Source organism: Rhineura floridana, chromosome 7 (assembly GCF_030035675.1).
Source record: "Rhineura floridana isolate rRhiFlo1 chromosome 7, rRhiFlo1.hap2, whole genome shotgun sequence".
NCBI lineage: Eukaryota > Metazoa > Chordata > Lepidosauria > Squamata > Rhineuridae > Rhineura > Rhineura floridana.
In genome coordinates, this window is record NC_084486.1 from 6,152,528 (window position 1) to 6,174,474 (window position 21,947).

Consider the following 21,947-nt stretch of genomic DNA (forward strand, 5'->3'; position numbering starts at 1 on the left):
GATCAGGAAAACAATTCATAACACAGCAGTGTTTTCTTGATACTATGTAGGACCCTCACTCTGTCAAAGTAATGCTTCATCATAATGTGCTTCCCCAGGTTAGATTGATCCCTACAGCCCATGGCTTGATTCACTTGCTTGAAAGATCTGGAATTATACAGTGGTGCCCCATGCGTCTGTTCTTCTGCTTGAGATACCCTGTGACTTATATAATGGGGTATGGCTGGAATATGAGAGATCCTGTCATGCAGCTGTAGACTAGGTCATCTGACCTTACTGCAAGGCCTATAGTTGTGGTTGGCCTCTCAGAATGGAAAACTCTTTGCATTGTTGAAATCAGGAAACATTCTAACTACTTTGGAAAAGGGCTCTTCATCTTTTATTTCTTGATCAACAGGCAGATTCGCTCAGAACACCTCAAAATAAACTAGTGGAAGAGAAGGCAGAACCTTTGAATGAACCTGGTACACTTCACAGTTCTGGACTTGGAGAGCAGAAAAGAAAGGACAAAGTAAGGAACACCTGTTTATGTTAAGTAAAACCCTGAAAAATGTTCCTTTAACAAGTTTTTGTTCATTGGTTAGTTGAGTCTAGTGGGCAAGTTGTTGGAGGTGGAGTTAAGGAGATTTTGATCCTGATAACTTTGTTTTATTTGCACTAGACAAGTCATATTCTCTCAGCCAGATGCCATCTGCCATTTGCAGCCTCTTTTGTGTCCTGGACATCACCTCTTACTGCTTTAAATGTATTAGACAAGTTGTATATTAAAATAGTCTGAAAGCAGGATTCAAAAATTAAGCATATTATCAAAATACAATCTAATAATATATTAAAGTGTGGTACCAGAAAAAATAAAAAGCAGTATGATTAGATAAAATCAGACTTCAGTAAATTGACGATCAGTAACCAAGGAAGGCTTTTTGATACAATAATGTTATCCTCTAGCAGAAGCTAGCTATTATAATCCTATTGTAATCGGTTTAGCACCATGGATATACATGACAGTATACAGAGTAACATAAGCTGAATTATAGGCTCCTGCCCCAAGGACTTTACCATCTAAGTTTTCATGAAGGGAGAGAGCAGGGGAGGGGGTGAGGCAGAGATGCAGGTATAAGAATATGCACTAGTGCATAACTGCATAGCTTTAGGCATAGTTTTGTTAGAGAATGAGGCCTAAGGCTTCAGAGAAAAAGTAAGCTTTGAGGAGAGAATGGGCAGAAGAGAGATGGTACCATATGATGTTATGAAAGGGGCATTTCAAGAATAAGGGATAGTAAGACAGAATGGGCAGTTTCATTTAAGAAAGGAGGCTGTCTTTTGGGCAGCTAAGAATGACAAAGTTAGAGAAGCAAAGGTTATGAACACATATTTCTGTGTATAATGGACAAGGCTAAGAAGGCTTTGAATGTAAGGACAAATAGTTTTATATATGGGTGTGAACAAGAAAGCAGCGTACAGATCTAAAGAGAGGTATTAAATGGTCAGAATGTGAGAAATGAAGGATCTTGGAAGCAGAATTTTAGAGGTGAGAGTATTATGAATGACAATAAAAGGCCAGAGACAAATTTGTAATAGTTGAGATGGGAGTTAATTATAGAATGAATTAGAGTTTTTACTGAGGAACAGAGGAAGAACTTGACTTTGCAATGTTGTATAGAGAGAAGCAAGAGACAAAATCACGCCCCCCAAAAAACAATGAAAATAAAATAAATGATTTATAAATTGATAAAACTACATGTAAAATGAAGGCATTGTGAATGCAAGAGGTAATGACTGTAAAGTGAATGTAAGCGGTAGCCACTGTCATGTAACAATTACATCAGTTTCTCAAAACACCTGATTAATAGATAATATGCTACTGCTCAGAAAATATATAACTGGGGTCTTATGTAGGGTGAATGAAATTAGCTGTCAATTTATGCATCACCAACATATGATTCTTTAAAAATGGCTGTTTACACTTAAGTAGAACAATTACTCATAAGTAGAACTACTATTTATTATTACATTTATATCCTGTCCTTCCTCTCAAAGGAGCTCAGGGCAGCAAACAAACCAGTGATAAAACATCTTACAGCAATTCCAGTACAAATGCAGACTAGGAAATACAATGAAGTCATGTCAGACTTTGAAGTTCTGGGAAGAAAACTCAAGGACTTTGGGGCCCAGGTAATTTTCTCATTCATCCTTTCAGTACTTGGAAGAGGAATAGAAAGGGAAAGAAAAATACTCTAGGTGAACAACTCACTACAAAGGTGGTGCTGAGGTGAGAGATTTGGATTCTGAGACCATGGGCTATCCTTCCTGGAAGATGGACTGCTGGCAAGTGATAGGTTGCACTTCACAAGAACTGGGAAGAATGTGTTTGGCTATAGCATGGAGAATTTCACTAGGAGGGCTTTAGACTGAATCCTAAGCGGGAGGGAGACGTAAACTTGGAGGTAATGATTGACGAAGGCTTGTGCACAGTAATAGGAACTGAGAGAACAGCTCTAATGGGACCCAATAATAGTCTTCATAAAAATGTAGGAAGGAAGCCAGACCATAAAACACATGCTCTTCGATGTCCATATACTAATGCCCAGAGTCTGGGAAACAAACAGGATGAACTTGAACTCTTAATACAAAAGGGTAAATAAGATTTGATAGGTATAATTGAAACTTGGTGGGATGACTCCCATGATTGCACTACAGCGAACAAAGGATATAACTTGTTCAAAAAGAACAGAAGGAATCGAAAAGGAGGCAGAGTTGCACTATACATTAAAAATATATATCCTTGCACAAAAATACAGGAGGATGAACTTGGTAGCCCATCGCAAACATCTGGATTAAAATAAGTGGGGCAAGGAATATGGTGGTTGGAGTCTACTACCACCCAATCTACAACCACCCAATCAAGATGAAGATGAAACTTTTGAAAGATAAATTGCCAGTTGTTTAAGGAGGCAAGATGTAGTAGTAATGAAGGACTTCAATGACTTTGATATCTGTTTAGAGACATATTTTGCCAAACATGGTCCCTCCAAGAAATTCCTGACTTGTGTTGCTGATAACTTTCTCCTACAGAAAATGAAGAAGTTAAAGGAACAGCTATCCTTGACTTGATTCTAACCAATAGAGATGACTTAGTGGATGAAGTGGCAGTTATGGAAACTCTGGGGGAAAGTGACCATGTTATACTTGAGTTCTGGAAGCAAAAGCTGAGTGTAGCCATACACATACCTTGGACTTCAGGAAAGCTGATTTAATAAACTCAGAACAATGATGAGTAAGGCTCCATGGCACGTGACCCAATGAGAAAAGCAGTCCTAGATGGGTGGGAGTTTCTAAGCAAGGAAATTCTAAAGGCACAATTGCAAAAGAATCCCAACACACAAAAAAGGTGAAAAACAGCAGAAGAAGCCAATGTGGCTTCACAAAAAGCTTAGAGATGACCTGAAAACAAAGGACATACAAAGGAAGTGGAAGGAAGGCCAGGCCACAAAGGAATAGTACAGACAGGTAGCACAGAATTGCAGGGATGATGTCAGGAAGGCTAAAGCTGAGAATGAGCTGAGGTTAGCAAGGGATGCTAAAAGCAACAAAAAAGCTTTATTCAGGTACATCCATAGTAAAAGACAGAAAATAAATGGTGGTTCAGCTATTCAATGAGAATGGCAAAATGATAACAGATGCCAAAAAAAGGAAGTGCTCCTACTTTGACTGAGTCTTCTCCCCAAAAGAGATTTTATGACACTCCTGGCAAACGTGAAGTACAAGTTGAAGGGACAGGATTGCAGCTTGAGATTGATATACACATGGTCAAGGAATACCTATTTATGAAGGAACTGGCTGAAGAATTCTCAGAACCACTGTCTATTATCTTTGAGAATTCATGGAGGATGGGTGTAGTGCTGGATGACTGGAGGAAGTCCCTATATTCAAAAAGGAGGAACCTGGGAACTACAGACTAGTCAGTCTGACATCAATCTTTGGGAAAATCCTGGAACAGATTATGAAGTGGCCAGTCTGTAAGCGCTTTGAAAACGATGCAATGAAGCCAACCTGGATTTGTCAAGAACATAAGAAGAGCCTGCTGGATCAGGCCAGTGGCCCATCTAGTCCAGCATCCTGTTCTCACGGTGGCCAACCAGGTGCCTGGGGGAAGCCCACAAGCAGGACCCTAGTGCAAGAACACTCTCCCCTCCTGAGGCTTCCGGCAACCAGTTTTCAGAAGCATGCTGCCTCTGACTAGGGTAGCAGAGCACAGCCATCATGGCTAGTAGCCAGTGATAGCCCTGTCCTCCATTAATTTGTCTAATCTTCTTTTAAAGCCATCCAAGCTGGTGGCCATTACTGCATCTTGTGGGAGCAAATTCCATAGTTTAACTATGCGCTGAGTAAAGAAGTACTTCCTTTTGTCTGTCCTGAATCTTCCAACATTCAGCTTCTTTTAATGTCCACGAGTTCTCGTATTGTGAGAGAGGGAGAAAAACATTTCTCTATCCACTTTCTCAGTGCCATGCATAATTTTATACACTTCTATCATGTCTCCTCTGACCCGCCTTTTCTCTAAACTAAAAACTAATTCTAAACTAACAAATCCTGTGAGATTAATCTTATCCCCCATGATATTCTGATGCAACAACTATCAGGTGGATCCACAATTGGCTACACAATTGTGGTCAAAGAGTGCTTATCAATGGTTCCTTCTCAAACTGGGGGGAGGTAACAAGTGGGGTAACTGCAGGGCTCGGACCTGGGCCCAGTGTTCTTCAACATTTTTATTAATGACTTGGATGAGGTGGTGCAGGGAGTACCTAGCAAATTTGCAGATGATACAAAATTGGGAGGGATAGCTAATACCTTGGAAGATAGAAACAAAATTCAAAGTGATCTTGATAGGCCGGTGCACTGGGCTGAAAACAGAATGAAATTTAACAGGGATAAGTGCAAAGTTCTACACCTATGAAAAAGAAACCAAATGCAGAATTTAAGATGGGGGATACTTGGCTCAGCAATAGTACATGAAAGAATGATCACAATCTGAATATTGAGCCAATAGTATGATGTGGCTGCCAAAAAGGCACACGTTTTAGCCTGTATTAACAGAAATATTGTTTCCAAATTGTGTGAAATACTAGTTCTGTTTAGGTCTCATCTTGAGCACTGCATCCATTTCTGGACACTGCACTTTAAGAAGGATGCAGACAAACTGGTTCAGATGGATCAAGGGACTGGAAACAAAGCCCTGTGAGGAGAAATTGGAAGAATTGGGCATGTTTAGCCTTGAGAAGAGAAGACTGAGGGGAGATATAATAGCACTCTTCAGGTGCTTGAAGGTAGTCTCTTCTCAATCAGGATCTCTTCTCAATCATCCCAGGATCTCTTCTCAGTCATCCCAGAGTTCAGGTCATGAAATAATGGGCTCAAGTTACAGGAAGCCAGATTTTGACTAAATGTCAGGAAAACCTTCCTAACAGAGCAGTATGACAATAGAACCAATTACCAAGGGAGGTGGTGGGCTGTCCAACACTGTAGACATTCAAGAGGCAGCTGGCCAGTTACCTGTCAGGTCTGCTTTAAAGTGGATTCCTGCATTGGACAGGTGGCTGTACTGGATTGCCTTATAGGCCCCTTCCAACTCTACTATTTAAGGTTTTAAAACTTTTTTAAGATAGAAGGTCTGTGATGATCTTCCAGAAAATGTGGATTTAATGGGGTTCTAAAATTCTAATACGGATCTTGGACTTGCATTCAGTTGTCCTCAACTTGTTCTGTGTCTGATCAACATATAATTTTGAACATAAACACATAATCACATATACAACATAAGTTGAGTTATCATTAATGAAAGATTACAGAACATGATTTTTGTAACTAACAGGATAAACAAACTATTTAATGTCCAAACTTTGCGGGCATGATGTACAGTGACCACACTGATAAATGACTAACTAGATCATTTAGGTTCCAAGAAATAATATCTGAATGGAGTAGTTTGTCTGCCAAATTGGAGGTTCCACAGAAGAAACTCTTTGGCACCCTGGAAAGTCTTGAATGTGCATTTATTTCATATGTTTGGATAGTGGATCAGCCAAAGGACAAGAAACCGAAACAGATTTGATGATGGATCTTGTCCATCATGTGGAATGGAAGCATTTAGGGAGTTGACATCCAGTGTAATAAGAAATGTATGCTTATAATTCCTCAACTTGTAGAATAAAATGTGTGGCTGACTGTGTAACAAACAGTTCCAAAAAAAGAAACCAAATACCAAGGCAGTGATTCAAATAAAGAACCAGAAACCAAAATGATTGATATCCCTGAAGGTAGAAAAGCATTTTTGTGAATTTTAATTAAAATGTGGAACATTGGAGTTCTGGGAAAATCTTTAATCATAAATTTACCTGACCCTGATTGCCATAATCCTAAGAAATGGCTTCTTGTACAACTGTGTTGATGAATTCAATCTCTTTTGTGAAGTGTCTGTCAATAAGCTTATAACTAGAGGAATCCTCTAATTCGTGTGCCAATTTCTGGCAATCAGTTCTATTCAAAATTACCACTGCTCCACCCTAACAAATATGAAGTATTGGCCAAGGAATCCAAATTGGTCTTTTCATGACTAGATAGACTGAACCATCTCTTAGATGATTTTTGTTCTACTTTTTCTATATCCCGCAATATTACTCTTTCAAATGTAATAATGTTAGGATTGGTGATAATTAGGTAGTTAGAAGATATCAATCTTAATAGGCTTAGAGGAAGGCAATGGTAAACCACCTCTGAATACCTCTTACCATGAAAACCCTATGAATATATCCAAAAAAGTTTCATAAGGTCGCCATAAGTCGTAATTGACTTGAAGGCGTATAACAGCAATTATTCTGAAGCTGGTACAAAAGACAATCCCTTCTTCAAACATCTGTGTTCATCCTAGTTGAGGGAATATTATGATAAATTGACTACTTCCTCTGGAACCTCTTAATTGTAATCATGATTTGTCCTCTTGTGATTGTTGTAAAAAATAATTATCCCTACAATTTCCCCCCGATCATCCCTGGGTTCTCCATCTGTTAAAAACTGGACATTATCTAAAATCATACCCTCCTTTTATGAGTTGGTGTTGTTTTCAATCGAGGATAAATTCTCTCATTTATATTATTCAGTTCATCCCCTTAACCTTATGGAGGGCAGGATAGTAAGTAAATAAGTAAATAAATAAGTAAATAAAATAAAATAATACAAAGCCAAATCCTGTTCTATAGAATCAAGATGATTCTGAACCTCCTGTGTCGGATTAGGTGTTACCGACTGTATTTAAATTTCTCCAATAGGTTTATCAATTATGTCTTTATTAGAGTGTTAGTAAAAGCACTTTTATGCTATTTTCATTGTTTGGGGGGTTCCTTTTATTATCTGGTTTTTTTCATATTCCTTGGGGATGTTCTCCTTTATTGTAGTTGTATAGGAAGAAGTGGCACAACATCCTGGTGGACTGACTATGAGAAGCCTGCTCAGCAGGGAGGAGATGTTGAATGAGGGAAGTAATTAAGTAGAGGAGAGCTTAGGAGGAAAGATGAGAAGCGTAGTATTGGACAAATTTGGACAAGTTAAAATATCGGACAGAGGTGTGGGCTTAGATGTATGGGGAGTGATCTGGAATAGAAAGGGCAGAGCTGGGTATCATTGGTGTATAAAATAATATGATCAGGGTTCAGATGTGCACGTGAGCAACCCAGTAAGGGGGGAAAGCATAACCAGTGATGACGGACCACAGATTCAAGATTGTAACTGAAACAAATCAGTTAGCTTATTGATACATAGTCTTTCATTCAGAGAATATTAATTTTCATATAGAAAATAATACTGTGAACTGAAGAAAGATATAGCAACATAAAATAAAATGGACTAGAGCAATATAGTGCTTAGAAAATAATATGGGTTAAGATAGGCATAAAAATAAGCATTATAATTCAATTGACAAAGAAATTCATCCAAGTAATTTGAATGATAATGCTAAGCTTGCTATTTCCTACCTTTAATGAAATATTTGGTCTCTTTCAAACTTCCCCCACCCACCTTTTTTTTTTCAATCTCTGTGAACCCCTCCGTGGCCCACTATGACTCTTTTGCAAGGCACTTTGAAGATAAAATTGCTCATCACTGTGGAGAATTTGACGCTGTCTTGAGTGCAAATTGATGAGGTGTCCAGCTTCAGTTTGCACTAATCTAGCTAATAAGAACAAGCAGACAGATTGCTCTGGGATTAAATGTGAATTAAAAATAGTTGGGTGTCATCACTGTGTGTTAATATACTTTTTTAAAAAAGCTGATACTTAGCAAGGAAGACAACAGTTGTTGAGGACACCATACTTCAAAAAAAGTATCTACAGTTCTCCAAGTAGAACACAGATGAATTCCAGCAACTACATAGAGTGCCAAAAAAGCACATCTTTGAAGTTAGAGAGTTGTTGGATAGAGATTTGTTTGACAACCTTGATCATTTGTGTGGCTGAGGCAGATGTGCTCCTCAGTAGCCAGTTTCTGGCCACCCTAAGCATATTTTCAGAATGTTGATCAGGAAAACTGAGACTGACAGTAACATGATATATGAGAGAGAGAACCTTTTAATTTGTTCTTCCCATTCCTGGATCAGGGGGTGTAAAATTAGATGAACTAGTTTTACATATAGCTTGAGCATTTTGCTTAGTCTGCCCTAGATCCAATTGATAACTTACATTTGTTTGATAATCATCAGCTGCTTTCAGAGAAAGATGTCAAGAGAAAGATTAAAAGTGTATTCAGCTTGTTTGAAGAAGAAGAGAAAAATGAAGATACGGATATCGGCAAAAGTACACTGAAGGAGACAGGAAAGGTGGGTAACACTGGGTAGCTCCAGGAGTCAACCTCAGAGAAGGTAACTTTCCTCCACTGCTTTCTCTTTGGTGTCTTGACATATGGGTTTGGAAGGGCTTAAGTGTACTATCTGGAGTATGTCCTTGTATTCAGAAATTGCTTCCCTGGATGAAATGAAACCACGGGTGTAAATAATGGCAATTTATTGATTACAGTTGGAAGTTCGATACAGGCAGTTTACAATATATATAAAGAAACCTTACAAACTCCCCCCCATGGATGGATCACACAACCCTCCCATGGCTGTTATCCAGGTTTCCAATGGTGTAATGAGAAGTCGCCCCTGAGGCTGGGTCCTGGGCAGGTGAGCAGCTCAATTCCACTGTGCGGGAAAGAATGGAGAAAAAACGCAAGCTATCTATAATTTTAGCAGACTTCTCTGTCCCTCCTCCTTGAGAGCCTGTCAGCAGTTGGGCTTCTCCTCTCTATCTGGGAAAGGGTATATTAGCTTCTCAAGAGAGGGGCCTGAACTCCTCATGAACTCACCAACTCTTCTCTAGGAAGTTATTAGATCATCTTGAGAGCATTGCTAGGCAACTATCTGGCTTATTTTCATTTTGTCTGCTTGCTGACAGTGACTCCTGTATTTAGTATGGGGTTGGACTCAGTGGCCTTATAGGCCCCTTCCAACTCTATGATTCTGTGACTCTTCTCACATCAAATATTCCTGAAGCTGCTATACAAAGGCCTCACCTTCATAACTACAATATAATTCACCAGTAGGCAAAAAAAACCGCTTGTGGTTTAAGAATGTACCTATAGCCAACAGATATTTCTATCAAACTTTAAAAAGCAGGGAAATTGGGCAGCTATAGTGAATGCACCAGGGGAGCAGGAGACCTGATCTCCTCTCTGAGATATTGTACTGCCCTACAAATTGGCACATAAATCTTCCAAGCTACACAGGAAGTGGATTGGACTGTGAAAGCCCATCCCAAATTGTGTTTGCGTTTTTACAAATTTGTAGGGCAGTATAATATCTCAGGGAGGAGGTCAGGTCTCCTGCTCCCCTGGTGAATTCACTATAGGTGAATGTTGGCTATAGGTACATTCTTAAACCACAAGTTTTTTTGTCTGTTAGTGAATTTTTCTGCTTTTTAATCCAGGCGGTAAGAAATGGGATCCTGTGCAAGTTTGCTGAGAATGGATATATCATTTGCATGCTTATTGAGTTCAGTGGGATTTACTCCTCTGCTATCGTGCTTGGCATACATGAAACTGACCGTGGGGGAGGAGGGAGGGAGGGCTGGAGTGGGCAGGAGAGGAGGAAGAAGGAAGGTGAGAGAAGGAAGGAGGTAGGAGGAGGGGAGAGGAGAGGGGAAGGAGGGGAGGGGAAGGAGAGGGGGAAAGAGAGAAGGGGAGGGGAAAGGCAGGCCTGATCATTTGCATGCTTATTGAGTTCAATGGGATTTACTCCTGTGCAATCATGTTTAGGATTAATGAAACTGCCCATGGGGGAGGAGGAGAAAGGGGTGAGGGGAGTGGAGGGGGAGTGGAGGGGGAGGGGGAAGGAAGGGGAAGCGGAGAGGCAGGAGGGAGGGAATAGGACAGAGGGAGGAGGGAAGGGTAGGTTCGATCACTTGCATGCTTATTGAGTTCAATGAGATTGACTCCTGTGCAATATGCGTAACAAATTCACACATCCATTTGAAAATCTTTCCTTGGACCCCTTTGCCTCTTTGTTAAGAGGGCAGGGTCCTGGTTCAGTAGCCCTGATTTCAAGCAGCCTCTGGATAGCTTTTCACATGAATTTTTGTTTTTGTGGAGGCCAAGTATTTGTCTTGTGAAACCTCTTAGAATCCAAGGTGAACTATCTCCTGAATGTAGAGGTCTGAGGTAGTCATGTTCTAGAATGGAGCAAAGTCTAACAGATAGCTTGGAGCTGGAGTGGTGTCCAAAAGTTGAATTGTCACAACAACAGATAGCAGCCTGTTTCGTTGGGAAACATGGTGCAGGAACAAGATAGCTCAGGGGTTGTGGTTTCTTGCCTACCCCAACTGAGGATAATCTGCCTGGCTGGTTTTTACTTCCCAGCCAAACTCAGAGGAGGCTACATCATGATTCACACAGAAATTACATTGGACCTGTTGTAGGTGAACAAGGAGGAGGGCTCCAGCCTTATGCAAGAAGGCCAACCTGTTTTTTTCTGCTGGATAAGAGAAGACACTGTCACTGTCCTTCACCTCAGGTGGGGGGCAGGTGTAGATAGTGCACAGGCAGATCGGCTGAGCAGGTGGAACCTGGACTGGAGTTTTCACAGCCAGATCTTTAACCAAATGACCTTACACTTTGGACCTCGGTACATCAATATGATGATAATTAACTTCTTTATTGTCTAATGATCCTCCATCATAGCTCATCGACATGCTGGCTCTTGCCCTTGCCAAGTGACCTCTATGCATTCCTGTGATTTTTCTTCCTTACCAGAGTCCTGGTCAAAATTCAGTAGCAGTTGGCTAATGTCTTTGTTCTTACCCCCAGATGGCCAATACTCTTCTGGTTCGGCAACTTTTAGTCATACTTCAAATAGAGTTTCAGCTCATCTCAGTCTGCACAGTAAGGGACCATTCCTCTGTTGCAATCTCAGTCCTGAAGGGTAGGGCAAGGAGGTTTAGAATAATAGGCTAGAATGCTAGATATTTTCTTTCCAGTCAGGACAGATTCCCCTTATAAGACGTACCAGTGTACTTGGGTTAGCCTTTCTCACTGACACAGGAAACTTGGGCTGATGACAGCCTTACTGTTCCAGTGCCCTCCAAGGTGTACTAAACCTAGGCCTTAATCATAACACCCTTTGTAGATGGATAATGACATTAGACTCTTACATTTAGTTGACAGGTTTCCTCTCAGCTCAACTTAGCATTTCCTGTTCTCGCTAAGGATTTTTTGAGTTGTTGAGAATTGAGTCTCTCTCCCAACCTGCCCATCTTATACCATCACCACACTTGAATGAAGCTCTTTCAGAATATGAGAGGGTGGGTGTCCAGTCTGGCCATCCAATTATGTTTAAGGGGACATGTTCCACCTAGGAGAGGCAGCAGAGCAGCCCAAACAGGAACTGGTGGGGGCAGGAAGACAGAGCAAGCAAACAGCAATATATTGTCAGTTACAACATAAGGGTCCTGCTTGGTGCAATAGTGTCTGTGGGTACCAAGTTGGCAAACTCAGCCTGTGAAATCAACGGGATATGTCAGAGAGGCTCCTCCTTCAGATGGATGAGTGTGTGCATTGCAGAAGGCTGCAAGGTTTCTCGGAAGCCACTACTTCAAGGGATTGTGGCCTGCATTTCTTGGACTCTAGGAGCTCAATGAGGAAGAAGATTACTAGATCCTTCACTGGCACTAATAAAGTCAGTGTTTGTTTTTTCATCCTGTGGTGGAAAAAATTCAGAGCACTTCAGAATAGGGTTTAGTGAGTTTGTTTTGCTGCAGCAAGAGAAAGAGACCTTACACAAAAATGGTGCAAAGGAAAAAAAATGTCACTCTCTCTGCTCTCTATAGAGCAGGGTACTGATAGTTACAGAGTTGAGTACACAAGCTTCACGTAAGCATTACACGATATGGCAAGGTAGGCTCAGCAGTTTCAAACAATGTTAATTCAGCAACTGTTTCCTTTCCAACTCTCTCTCGTTGACAGTTTCAACTCCATTTATCTGACCCCAAACAGATGTATTCTGCCAGTCATTTCAACTTTTCCCTTTATCTGACTTCATTACAGGCAAATACACCCTTCTGACCGTTTCAACTTTTCCTCCAATCTGGCTTTATTACAATCCCTTCTATTTTCAGTGAGCATCTGGCTTAATTACAATACATTCTGTTTTAAGTTGCTCGCTATCTACGTAGCTGGTCTGCCTGGGGAAAAATGGCTTCTAGCTTGGTCTAAAACTAAACTCTAAAACTAAAATGGATTGTAATTTTCCCCATCAGCTCCGCCCTTCAGCAGTTTTATTGCTGCCAGTTCTATTCTGTTTCAATTGCTGACATGTCATGTACCACCTGATCCATTCATATATTACCTGACCCATTTCCTTCTTTCTTTTCTCCATCTTCATATACAACATATGCACACCTTCTTTGGTCATAAGTGTTTTGTCAAACATTGTTTAACGCAGCATAACGCTAACTGAATCACTACATATACCAGTACAAGCAAACATAATCTGATAAGATATTTCAGCAAAGCTTTACTTAAAGTAGCTAATACTCTCCCCTTTCATACTGATTGTCTCCTAGGGACATCAGTTGTTGTGGGAGAAGGCATTAACAAGGACCTCATTCCCAATCCAGGAGCAAAATAAGGAAGGGGGGGGGCCTGGTTGTGGCTGAGACTATCATGAAGGGACCCTGCACTTCTGAATTTGCCACTATACTACTGCCTGGCACAGTGCAGATTTTTAGGTGGGCACCCCCAGTTTCTTGCTGTTTTCTGCATATTTTTGTCACTTTGGGTTGTGCTTAGATGCCCTTATCCCTGCCCTGCACCCAGCAAAAGCTCTGGGCCAGGGGGGACACACTGGCATCTCATAGAGGGCACCTTCCCCTTCCCTGGGGTGTATGAGTTGTCCTGGCTGAAAACAGATTGTGGGGTGGACACACCCAGTTACTTATATTTTATGATTTTATGATGTCATTATGCATTTATGAGCATTTCAGAAGCCTGATAATATTGATTGAATAAATTTGTTATTCTTGACGGGGAGAGTCCCCAGATCACAGTGATATATGATACGAGGTACCCGAACATATATTTTGGGGTTTAGAGACATGTTAACTTTGGCTTGGAGTTATTGTAGCTTGTCTTTTTTTAGTGTTTTTAACTTTCAAGCAAATAAGGAAATGGAAACTAGGAACCAACTCAGTGTTGTTATGTTATCTGAGACAGATGGGAGTTGTAGTCCAACAGCATCTGGAGGGCACTATGTTGAAGACCCAGTTAGATTAACACAACTCCCTTCCCACCTACCCATCTGTTTCAAACACATCCAGAAAAGTATGCCTCTTAAATTCTATGTCTGACAGTTCGTTCCTTTCAGAGGTAAACATTAATCAGCAATCCTATATACTTATCCATTTAACTCAATGAGGCGTAATTTGGAGTAGACATATATAGGACTGGACTCCACCAGAATATATTTCAGCATTTCAGGAGCTGTACTTTATTAATGCTGTACCAACTACAACTACCAACTGCCACTTATGTGCATATATTGTCTCAGCCTAAGCTACCTCACAGGGTTGTTGCAAAGATAAATGGGGAAGGGGATGGCAATGGTCATGGCATTCACAAATCAAAAATATATCTGGGGAGGGGGGCACACACAAGTAATAAGATGTCTGACAGATAGAATGTTAACAGGTGAAGCTTTCCCCATAATTGTATTTTCATACAAAAAAAGCTTACTCCATTTAATTTCTACCTGCCCCACAGATGTACATAAGAGCCCGATTTCCTGCAATGCCACCCGTAAACCATGCAAAGAACTCAAGTAAAAAAAAAAAAACCACAGAATTTGGGCATTTTTTTTAAAAAAAAGAACATCTGTAATAGTATGAAATATGACATTCTCAAGCAAAAAAGTTACGAGACAGTAGACAACCCACACACACACAAAGCCTTGACAAAGAGCGACAGAAATAAGCATTTTCACATTTAAAATTTTTGCTTATTGTTTTTGCTTATTTATTGCCTTGGGCCTGTCCCTAACTCTCAGCCTAACCTACCTCACAGGGCTGTTGTGAAGATACAGAAGGCAGAATTAAAATGGGAAAGGAAACTAAGGCTTTAACAAGTGCTTGGTTGAAACTCTTTGCATTTGCCATGGGGAGAAGGATTTGCACAAAAGAGCTTCCAGGGAATATCTTCCTCACAAGAATAGAAGGGGAGGAAAGAAAACTGGAAGCAGCAGCTCTTTAGGACCCTGACTGATTGCTACTGCAACTTCTGCCTGTCCCTTGCTCACCCTGAAGCCATGGCTTTTGGCTTGCGTCTCTCTCCACTGGTAAGAGAGGAGAGAGGGAGGCAGGAGCCACCTCGAGCTTTGTGCGTCATACACTCACGTTGTCATCTCTCACCTCCGCAGCCAGTTCTTCGTGTCCAATTTTCTGTTGACTCCTTGTCCACCAGCTCTTTTCTCTCTCCACTCCTGTTCATTTCTAAACAATTGTTTTCTCCACCCCATCTCACTCTCCACCTCTTCTCTCATCACCTCCTAAGCACCCATAGAGCACGAGGGAAGAGCGACGCTGCACAGAAACCCAATTTGAAGTACATGATTTTTATCCACAAATCAGAGGAGCAGAAGACTTCCCCTGCTCCCCCCCAAGTAACACCCAAAAGTAACTCTGGAAACGTTACAGTTACAGCTCAAAATAATGAAGTTACTACTCGTTCTATTGCCAGCAAAATGTAATGAAGTTACCCACTTGTTACTCAAAAAAGTAATACATTACAAGTAACTCTGGGAGAGAAATAGCGGTAGGTGAGAGTGCGGAACAGGTGGCTCCAGTGCCCACAAAGAAGGGAAGGGACTTGCCTTTCACTTTCAACTGAACATAGGAGCCTTCAGAATTGACAGGGATAAGCTGACAAATAGCAGAAGCAGCAATTTCCCCTTGGCTGTCCTAGCTGGGGGTATGGGGTCCCAGGACTGGGGTTTGGGGGGCCAATGGGGTTTGCTTTTGGCCGCCAGGCACATTGGTCCTTCCAATGGCCAAACTCTTTACAATATTGACACTGGTTGTGATCAGTTGGGTTTGGACCTGATCTAGGGCCATTTGTGTTGTTGGGGCTACGACGGAAAGGATGTCCGCCTGTCGTCTTGGTTCTGTTTTGTTCTTTTTGCTGAAAATGCTGTGTCTGTAGGGCCAAGAGTTTGCATTTGGCTGCAGTTTTCTGTTGACCCTGTTTATTATAAAAATGAGTGGCAGTATTTAAGAGGACTTCTAGGTTTTGACTTTTGAAATCCTTTATTTGCATTAGCTACAAGCCATTGCAATTAAATGTATTCAGTAAAAACAATAGAGAGCAAATATACAACTTAATCAGATTTCCTGCTAAGATTCTAACATTTCTATAAGATACCAATCAATAGAATTAGTATATCCATGGTCCCACATAAGAGAGATGGATAAGTAAAGCTAGCAATAAAAAAGAATTATATCAGGATAAAACTCAAGGAACCATAGTAGATATTATTCTGATGGCACCTGCTAAAACTTTTGCAGACATTTCTGTAACCCTCCGTTCTTGCTCTGCAAGAAGAAAAACCACATAAAAGTTGGCTGGATGCCCTGGAAAAGATGACAACAGTGGGATAATTAGCTCATTCCTCACGTCTCTATAAAAAGAGCAGAACAGCAGTACATGAGCTACTGATTCAACACTGCCATCTCTGCAAGGGCATAAATGATTTTGCAATGGAATTCTTTTGAAACACCCTTCTAAGACAACTGATGGTAGTATGTTCAGTCTTGCTCTTGTAAAAGCTCTTCTATACTTAGGGATTTTGTAGGTAAGGAGTGGAGGTGTTAAGATAACTGGATGGGAAGCTTTTGTACTATGGGCAGAATTTTCTTACTGCAGCCAAATTGCTTTGCTGTTCAATGTTGTAAAGGTGCTGTTTAATTAAAGCTCTTGCTTTACTAGCTCCTAGGGTTAATAATTGGTGTGGAGATAAACCATAGGAGCAAAGCCTTAACATGACAACCTTCATCCACCTACTCTCATGAGAGTCAGACAGGACTCGAGAGGTCAGGCCAGTAGGAGATAAATTTAGCTGCAACCAGTAATTGAATGTCCTCAGCCAGGCCTGCAAAGTAATAGAGGGAAAACCAGCTTCCGTTCGCAATAAAGCGTTAGGAGCACAGCATGGAACAGAAAAGATTTGTCTAAGGAATTTGGACTGAACCACTTCCAGTGGTCTTAGCTGACTATCAGCCAAAATTTGAATCCCATACAGTAATTGTGCTAAAGGTTTAGCCTTAAAGACCTCAAGAGCTGGAAGTATAAAGTCACCACCTTTTGTGTAAAAAAAACGCATTAAGACTTGCAGCTCTGTAGGGCTTTCTCGGCTGCATATTTTTGTTGGGCTAGCCATGCCCTGTTGATTGGAAGACTACGCCCAAATATTTAAAAACTCTGACTTGTTTGATTGACTGCTTGTCCAAAAACCATCTATGGGGCCTATGATGTTTAGAAAATACCATAACCTTAGTTTGGGTATAGTTAACCACTAAGTGGTTTTTTTTTGGCAGTAGTGAGAAAATGCCCCCAACAGTCTATTCAGGCCTACTCTTGTTTGAGAAAGGAGTACGGCATCATCTGCGTACAATAAGACAGAAATAGCTTTAGTAGCCAGTTTGGGGGCATGAAAGGCTGGAGATGTTAGATGCTCAACAATGTCATTAATATACAGATTGCATAATACAGGGCCCAAAATGCAGCCTTGTTTAACCCCTTTTGTCACTGGGACAGAATCTGTAAGATATCCGTCTGTGGTACATCGCTCCTTCAGCCAAGTATTATTATATAAACACTTGATCAGAAAGAGGAGTCTTTTGTCTATAGATGAGAGGGCTAATTTTTCCCAGAGTCTTGTATGGGAGAGTGAATCGAATGCTGCCTTCAGATCAATAAATGCTGCATATAATATGCCACCTGGTTTTGTTTTTGCGTATTTATCAATTAGATGATTAAGGACAAAGCAATGGTCTATGGTAGATCTGCCCTGTCTGAATCCCGCTTGTTCGTCAGCCAAAATAGCTTCCTCAATTATCCAGTCAATTTGTTATGAAGATGTTTTGCATAAAGTTTGCTAATTACACATAGCAAACTGATTGGGTGATAGTTGGCTGGATCGGATTTGAATCCTTTTTTAAATATAGGAACAATTATGGCAATATCCAAATCCTCAGGCAAAAGCCCTGTTGAATTAATAAATGAGAAAACAGCTGCCAACAGAGGAGCCCACCAATCACTCAATTAGGAGTTCTGGTGGTAAGAAATCGATGCCTGGTGCTTTAATGTTCTTCAACTGTAAGATAAGGTTCTTGACTTCATTTACAGAGACTGGCGACCAATCCGGTAGATTTTCTGGGACATCCAATGTTTGGTTCTCCTTAATTCCATGGTCAAGAAATAGTGATTGACAGTGCTGCTTCCATTTGTTGGGGCTGATAACACACAATGGAGCTATACAACTATTCTCTAGAAAACCCGATACTGTGTGCCAGAAGAAGCAAATGTCCCTATCATTAGAAGCCTTTATTAGGGTTTGCCAGGCCTGTTTTTCAAATAGCTGTTTTTTCTCCTTCATCAGAAGTTTATACTTTTGCCTGAGCAAAACATACTCAGTAAGCAAAGGGCCGGAATTAGTGTTCCTGTATTTGCGATAGATCTTCCTCAGCTGGCTTTTAGCCTGTTTACATTCTCTGTTGAACCAGCTAGATGTTACTGGAGTTTTTCTTAGGGCAGTGCTCGTAACTTTATTGGTTAAATGGTCCTGTAATTTACCCATTAGAGTTTTAAATAAATCCATAACCTTGGTAGCTGATTTGGCTGACAAAATAGTAGCATGCATGGCTAGAAAATCCTCGGAATTGTAGATGTCATTTTGCGCAGAAAATGGAGCCCCAGTTAGGAAGTGGCCCCTGTCAGGACCCTAATAAAAGTTCCTATTTTCCAGCATCTTGGTCTTTGACCCCTTTTTTGGTTTCCCTGTCAGGACCCTTCCTGTCAGGATCCCACCTCAGGTGCCATCTGCTAGGATCCCGCCTGTGGTCACCGCCTTGTCACGGTCCCACCTCAGGGTCCTGGTCTTTAAATGGCTCTCTCACCGGCTCTAGCAAAGATCTCTCAAGATCCCACTGCTAGGCAGCACCACCAGTCACTCCCTGTAAAACAATATTGCCTTGAGACTGTGCCTTAGTCTCCTCCTGGCTTATTGCTACTTTGTGTCTGGGTGCACTTGCAGGCCACAACCCCCCTGTATCTTTGTGCCTACAAAGAATACAGCCCTGGGTTGCTCTAGATACCTGATGATGTTACACTATCTCTTCACCGCTGCCACCATTAATACTGTTTCCCAACCTTGGTATAAGCCCTGCCCACCCTTCTGGTCTGTGTAAACCCAGCCAAGGATCAGGCGTTAGGTAAACCAAGAAATATTTATTTATATACACAGGAATAACAAGATTACTTAAAGGTATAAACAAGCATATGGTTTCATCAGATGCGTTTCTCTTTAAGTTTCTAGTCTTCAATAACCTGCCTCACTACCAGCCTAATCCAATCCAACCCACAAAACCAACTTCAACCTCCCTCAGAACTCCCACCAACAGAACTCTCTCCAACCAGAACTGTCATCCTCTCATTTATACCTTCAGACACTCAAACGCTCAGCCAATCATAATACAACATTCTCCAGCATTCCAGCCCATGTACTCCCCCATCTCACTCAGTCTACTTACCATATATACTCTAATAAACCCACACTTACCATATTTACAGTATTATAAATACAGGGGCACCACAGTCCCCTATAGGGAAATAGATGAAACACTGCATTGCATGGTCTCAGTACCAGACTGCTTGATGGAGTGGAGGATCTCACTTCCGCAATTTCCTTGGCTTTCTTTAGACTAACGGGATGCATGATTAATCTCTTCCAGCACCTCCTGTGGTAGAATGTTGGGAGATATGGGGTTACACAGCTGGCTATCAGCCAAGCTTTCCAGTTTCTTAACTATATAATCTAATTGATTATAAATAGTTTAGACTGTCTGGCTGATCAACAAGCACAATTCCCCAGGCAGTTTATCTTTCCCATCCTTTAACCTCTGTTCACCAAGTGGGGAGGGGGGCATGTTACTTATTTTCCCCTTCTCTTCAGCTCCGAGGGATGTATATTCAGTACCTTCTCAGCACAGGGGATCGAAGTGATTCTGTACTGGGATTGTAAATTCACCGGAACCTGACGTAACTTCAGTTGATGAGAGATATTTGTCCAGTCTGCTCTGCCTGAGATTTGGTAGCACAGCATTTTCGTCCTTATCAGAGCTCCTGTGTCTTTTGAGTTTCCTCATACTTCTGTTCCTTTAACTGCTGCCAGATGCTGCTTTCCAGTTACTTGTTATGTCCACACCAGTTGGGGGAGTAAAAAAAAAACCCAAAAAACGCTCAAACAAATCAAAGCAACAATGACTTTGGGGTAACAAAGACACATACCCAAAACAGCATCCATTAGCACACAAAATATAAAATACTAAGAAGTGCTGAGAAAACTTTAAAAACTATAAAAATTTTAAAACCGGGAGTGACTCCCACACAATGATAAAGTATAGACTCCCGGCCAGCTACCAGCAGCTGCGTTAAATAAAATCCCAAAACACTAACAAAGTTACAAGAGCCAAAAATAAAACAAACGTTTCCACCCTATTACAGTATTTTTCAAATTTTCCGAGAACTTGGCCAAAAGTCTATGTACAAAGGCTGCAGCAATAGCTTCTGGTGATGTTTCAGAGGGATCCCGAATATCAGAATGCCTTTCAAAGATATGTTTTAGTCTCTCTGTGTAATCATCTGGGTCTTCATTTGCTAATTGTTTACATGAATTAATTTTAGTCCAGTCCACTTTTCCTGGCACTACTTGAATTATTGCCTCTATTATAGCATTTCTAGCTGTACTGATATTTGGTGGGGGAGCCCCTCTTGGCCACACAGCTTTTGAAAATTTTTGTTGGACTTGTTCTTTTGTAAAAAGATGGGTCATCAATTGGTTTACATCAGCCCAGATGGGCTGATACACATCAAAAATAATCTTTAGTTTCTGTTGGACCTTGTGTGGGTCCTCTCTTAATTTAGGTAAATTCTCCTTCATTTGGGCCAAATCTCCTGGAGTCCATGGACAAGAACAGGCTGAGGATTGTTGGGATCTGAGTTGGGATATTGTCTCATAGGTGCCTGGAGAGTTAAAGGCGACCCAGTGGGTGTAGGGGTAAATGTTTTATAAAACCAGCCAGTGGTGCGACTTCTAATTCTGGTGTAAATTCCTTCAGGAGACCTTTGAATAGCATAACATTCATAATTATCTGCTTCAACCAGATTACTGTCCAAATAGGGATCCCTATTTATCCAATCAGGCTTGTCAAATATTATGGCTGTTGAATCTGGCCGAGATCTAATTGATGTTTGAAGGCTTGGAGCTGGAGGTCTTGGTGGAGTCAGGGATGCCGCAGCTCCTGCAGCAACTTGTGGCTGAGCTGAAGCGGTGGGTGCCATGGGAGGAGACCAGAGATTGAGGAGATCTTTTGCCAGCTTAGGTTTCAGTGAGGGATACAACCCCGTGTTAGGGCAGAGGAACAGACTGCTTCCAATTAGCCTTTTGCTCTGCCAAATTTAATTTTTCTTTAGATTCCTCAAGCTCTTTTTTGCCTGAGAGTCTTTGTGGCTAGCCACCAAGAATTTTAATTTTCTCTTATTAGCCTCATCATCCCATAGGTACTATTCGGGCATTTGGTATGGGTGCTTATCCTCTAAGATTATTTATTTATTTATTTATTTATTTTATTAAATTTCTATACCGCCCCATAGCCGAAGATCTCTGGGCAGTGTACAAACTAAAACTTCCATCTACAATTAAAACACATATTTAAACAATTTTAAAACTACATCCAAATTTCAAAATTGTAAACATTTTAAGACAGACAAAAACACATATTAAAATACTAAAATGCTAAAATGCTTGGGAGAAGAGGAAAGTTTTAACCTGGCGCCGAAAGGATAGTAATGTTGGCGCCAGGCGTGCCTTGTCAGGAAGATCATTCCACAATTCGGGGGCCACCACTGAGAAGGCCCTCTTTCTTGTTGTCATCCTCCGAGCCTCCCTCTGAGGAGGCACCCGGAGGAGGGCCTTCGATGTTGAGCGCAGTGTATGGGTAGGTTCATATCGGGAGAGGCGTTCCATCAGGTAGTGTGGTCCCAAGCCGTGTAAGGCTTTATAGGTTAAAACCAGCACTTTGAATCGAGCCCGGAAACATATA

The 21,947-nt window shown here is 41.1% G+C and overlaps 1 protein-coding gene across 4 annotated transcripts in view; it reads left to right on the top strand.

Moving 5' to 3' along the window:
• Nucleotides 1-21,947, top strand: part of LOC133388690 (WASH complex subunit 2A-like) — a 258,757-nt gene that overhangs the window by 181,934 nt on the left and 54,876 nt on the right. For all 4 annotated transcript variants that reach the window (XM_061634772.1, XM_061634771.1, XM_061634773.1 and 1 more), the window contains 2 exons: nt 398-511; nt 8,750-8,866. In XM_061634772.1, coding sequence (XP_061490756.1) covers nt 398-511; nt 8,750-8,866 — 231 coding nt within the window. The remainder of the gene's footprint in view (nt 1-397; nt 512-8,749; nt 8,867-21,947) is intronic.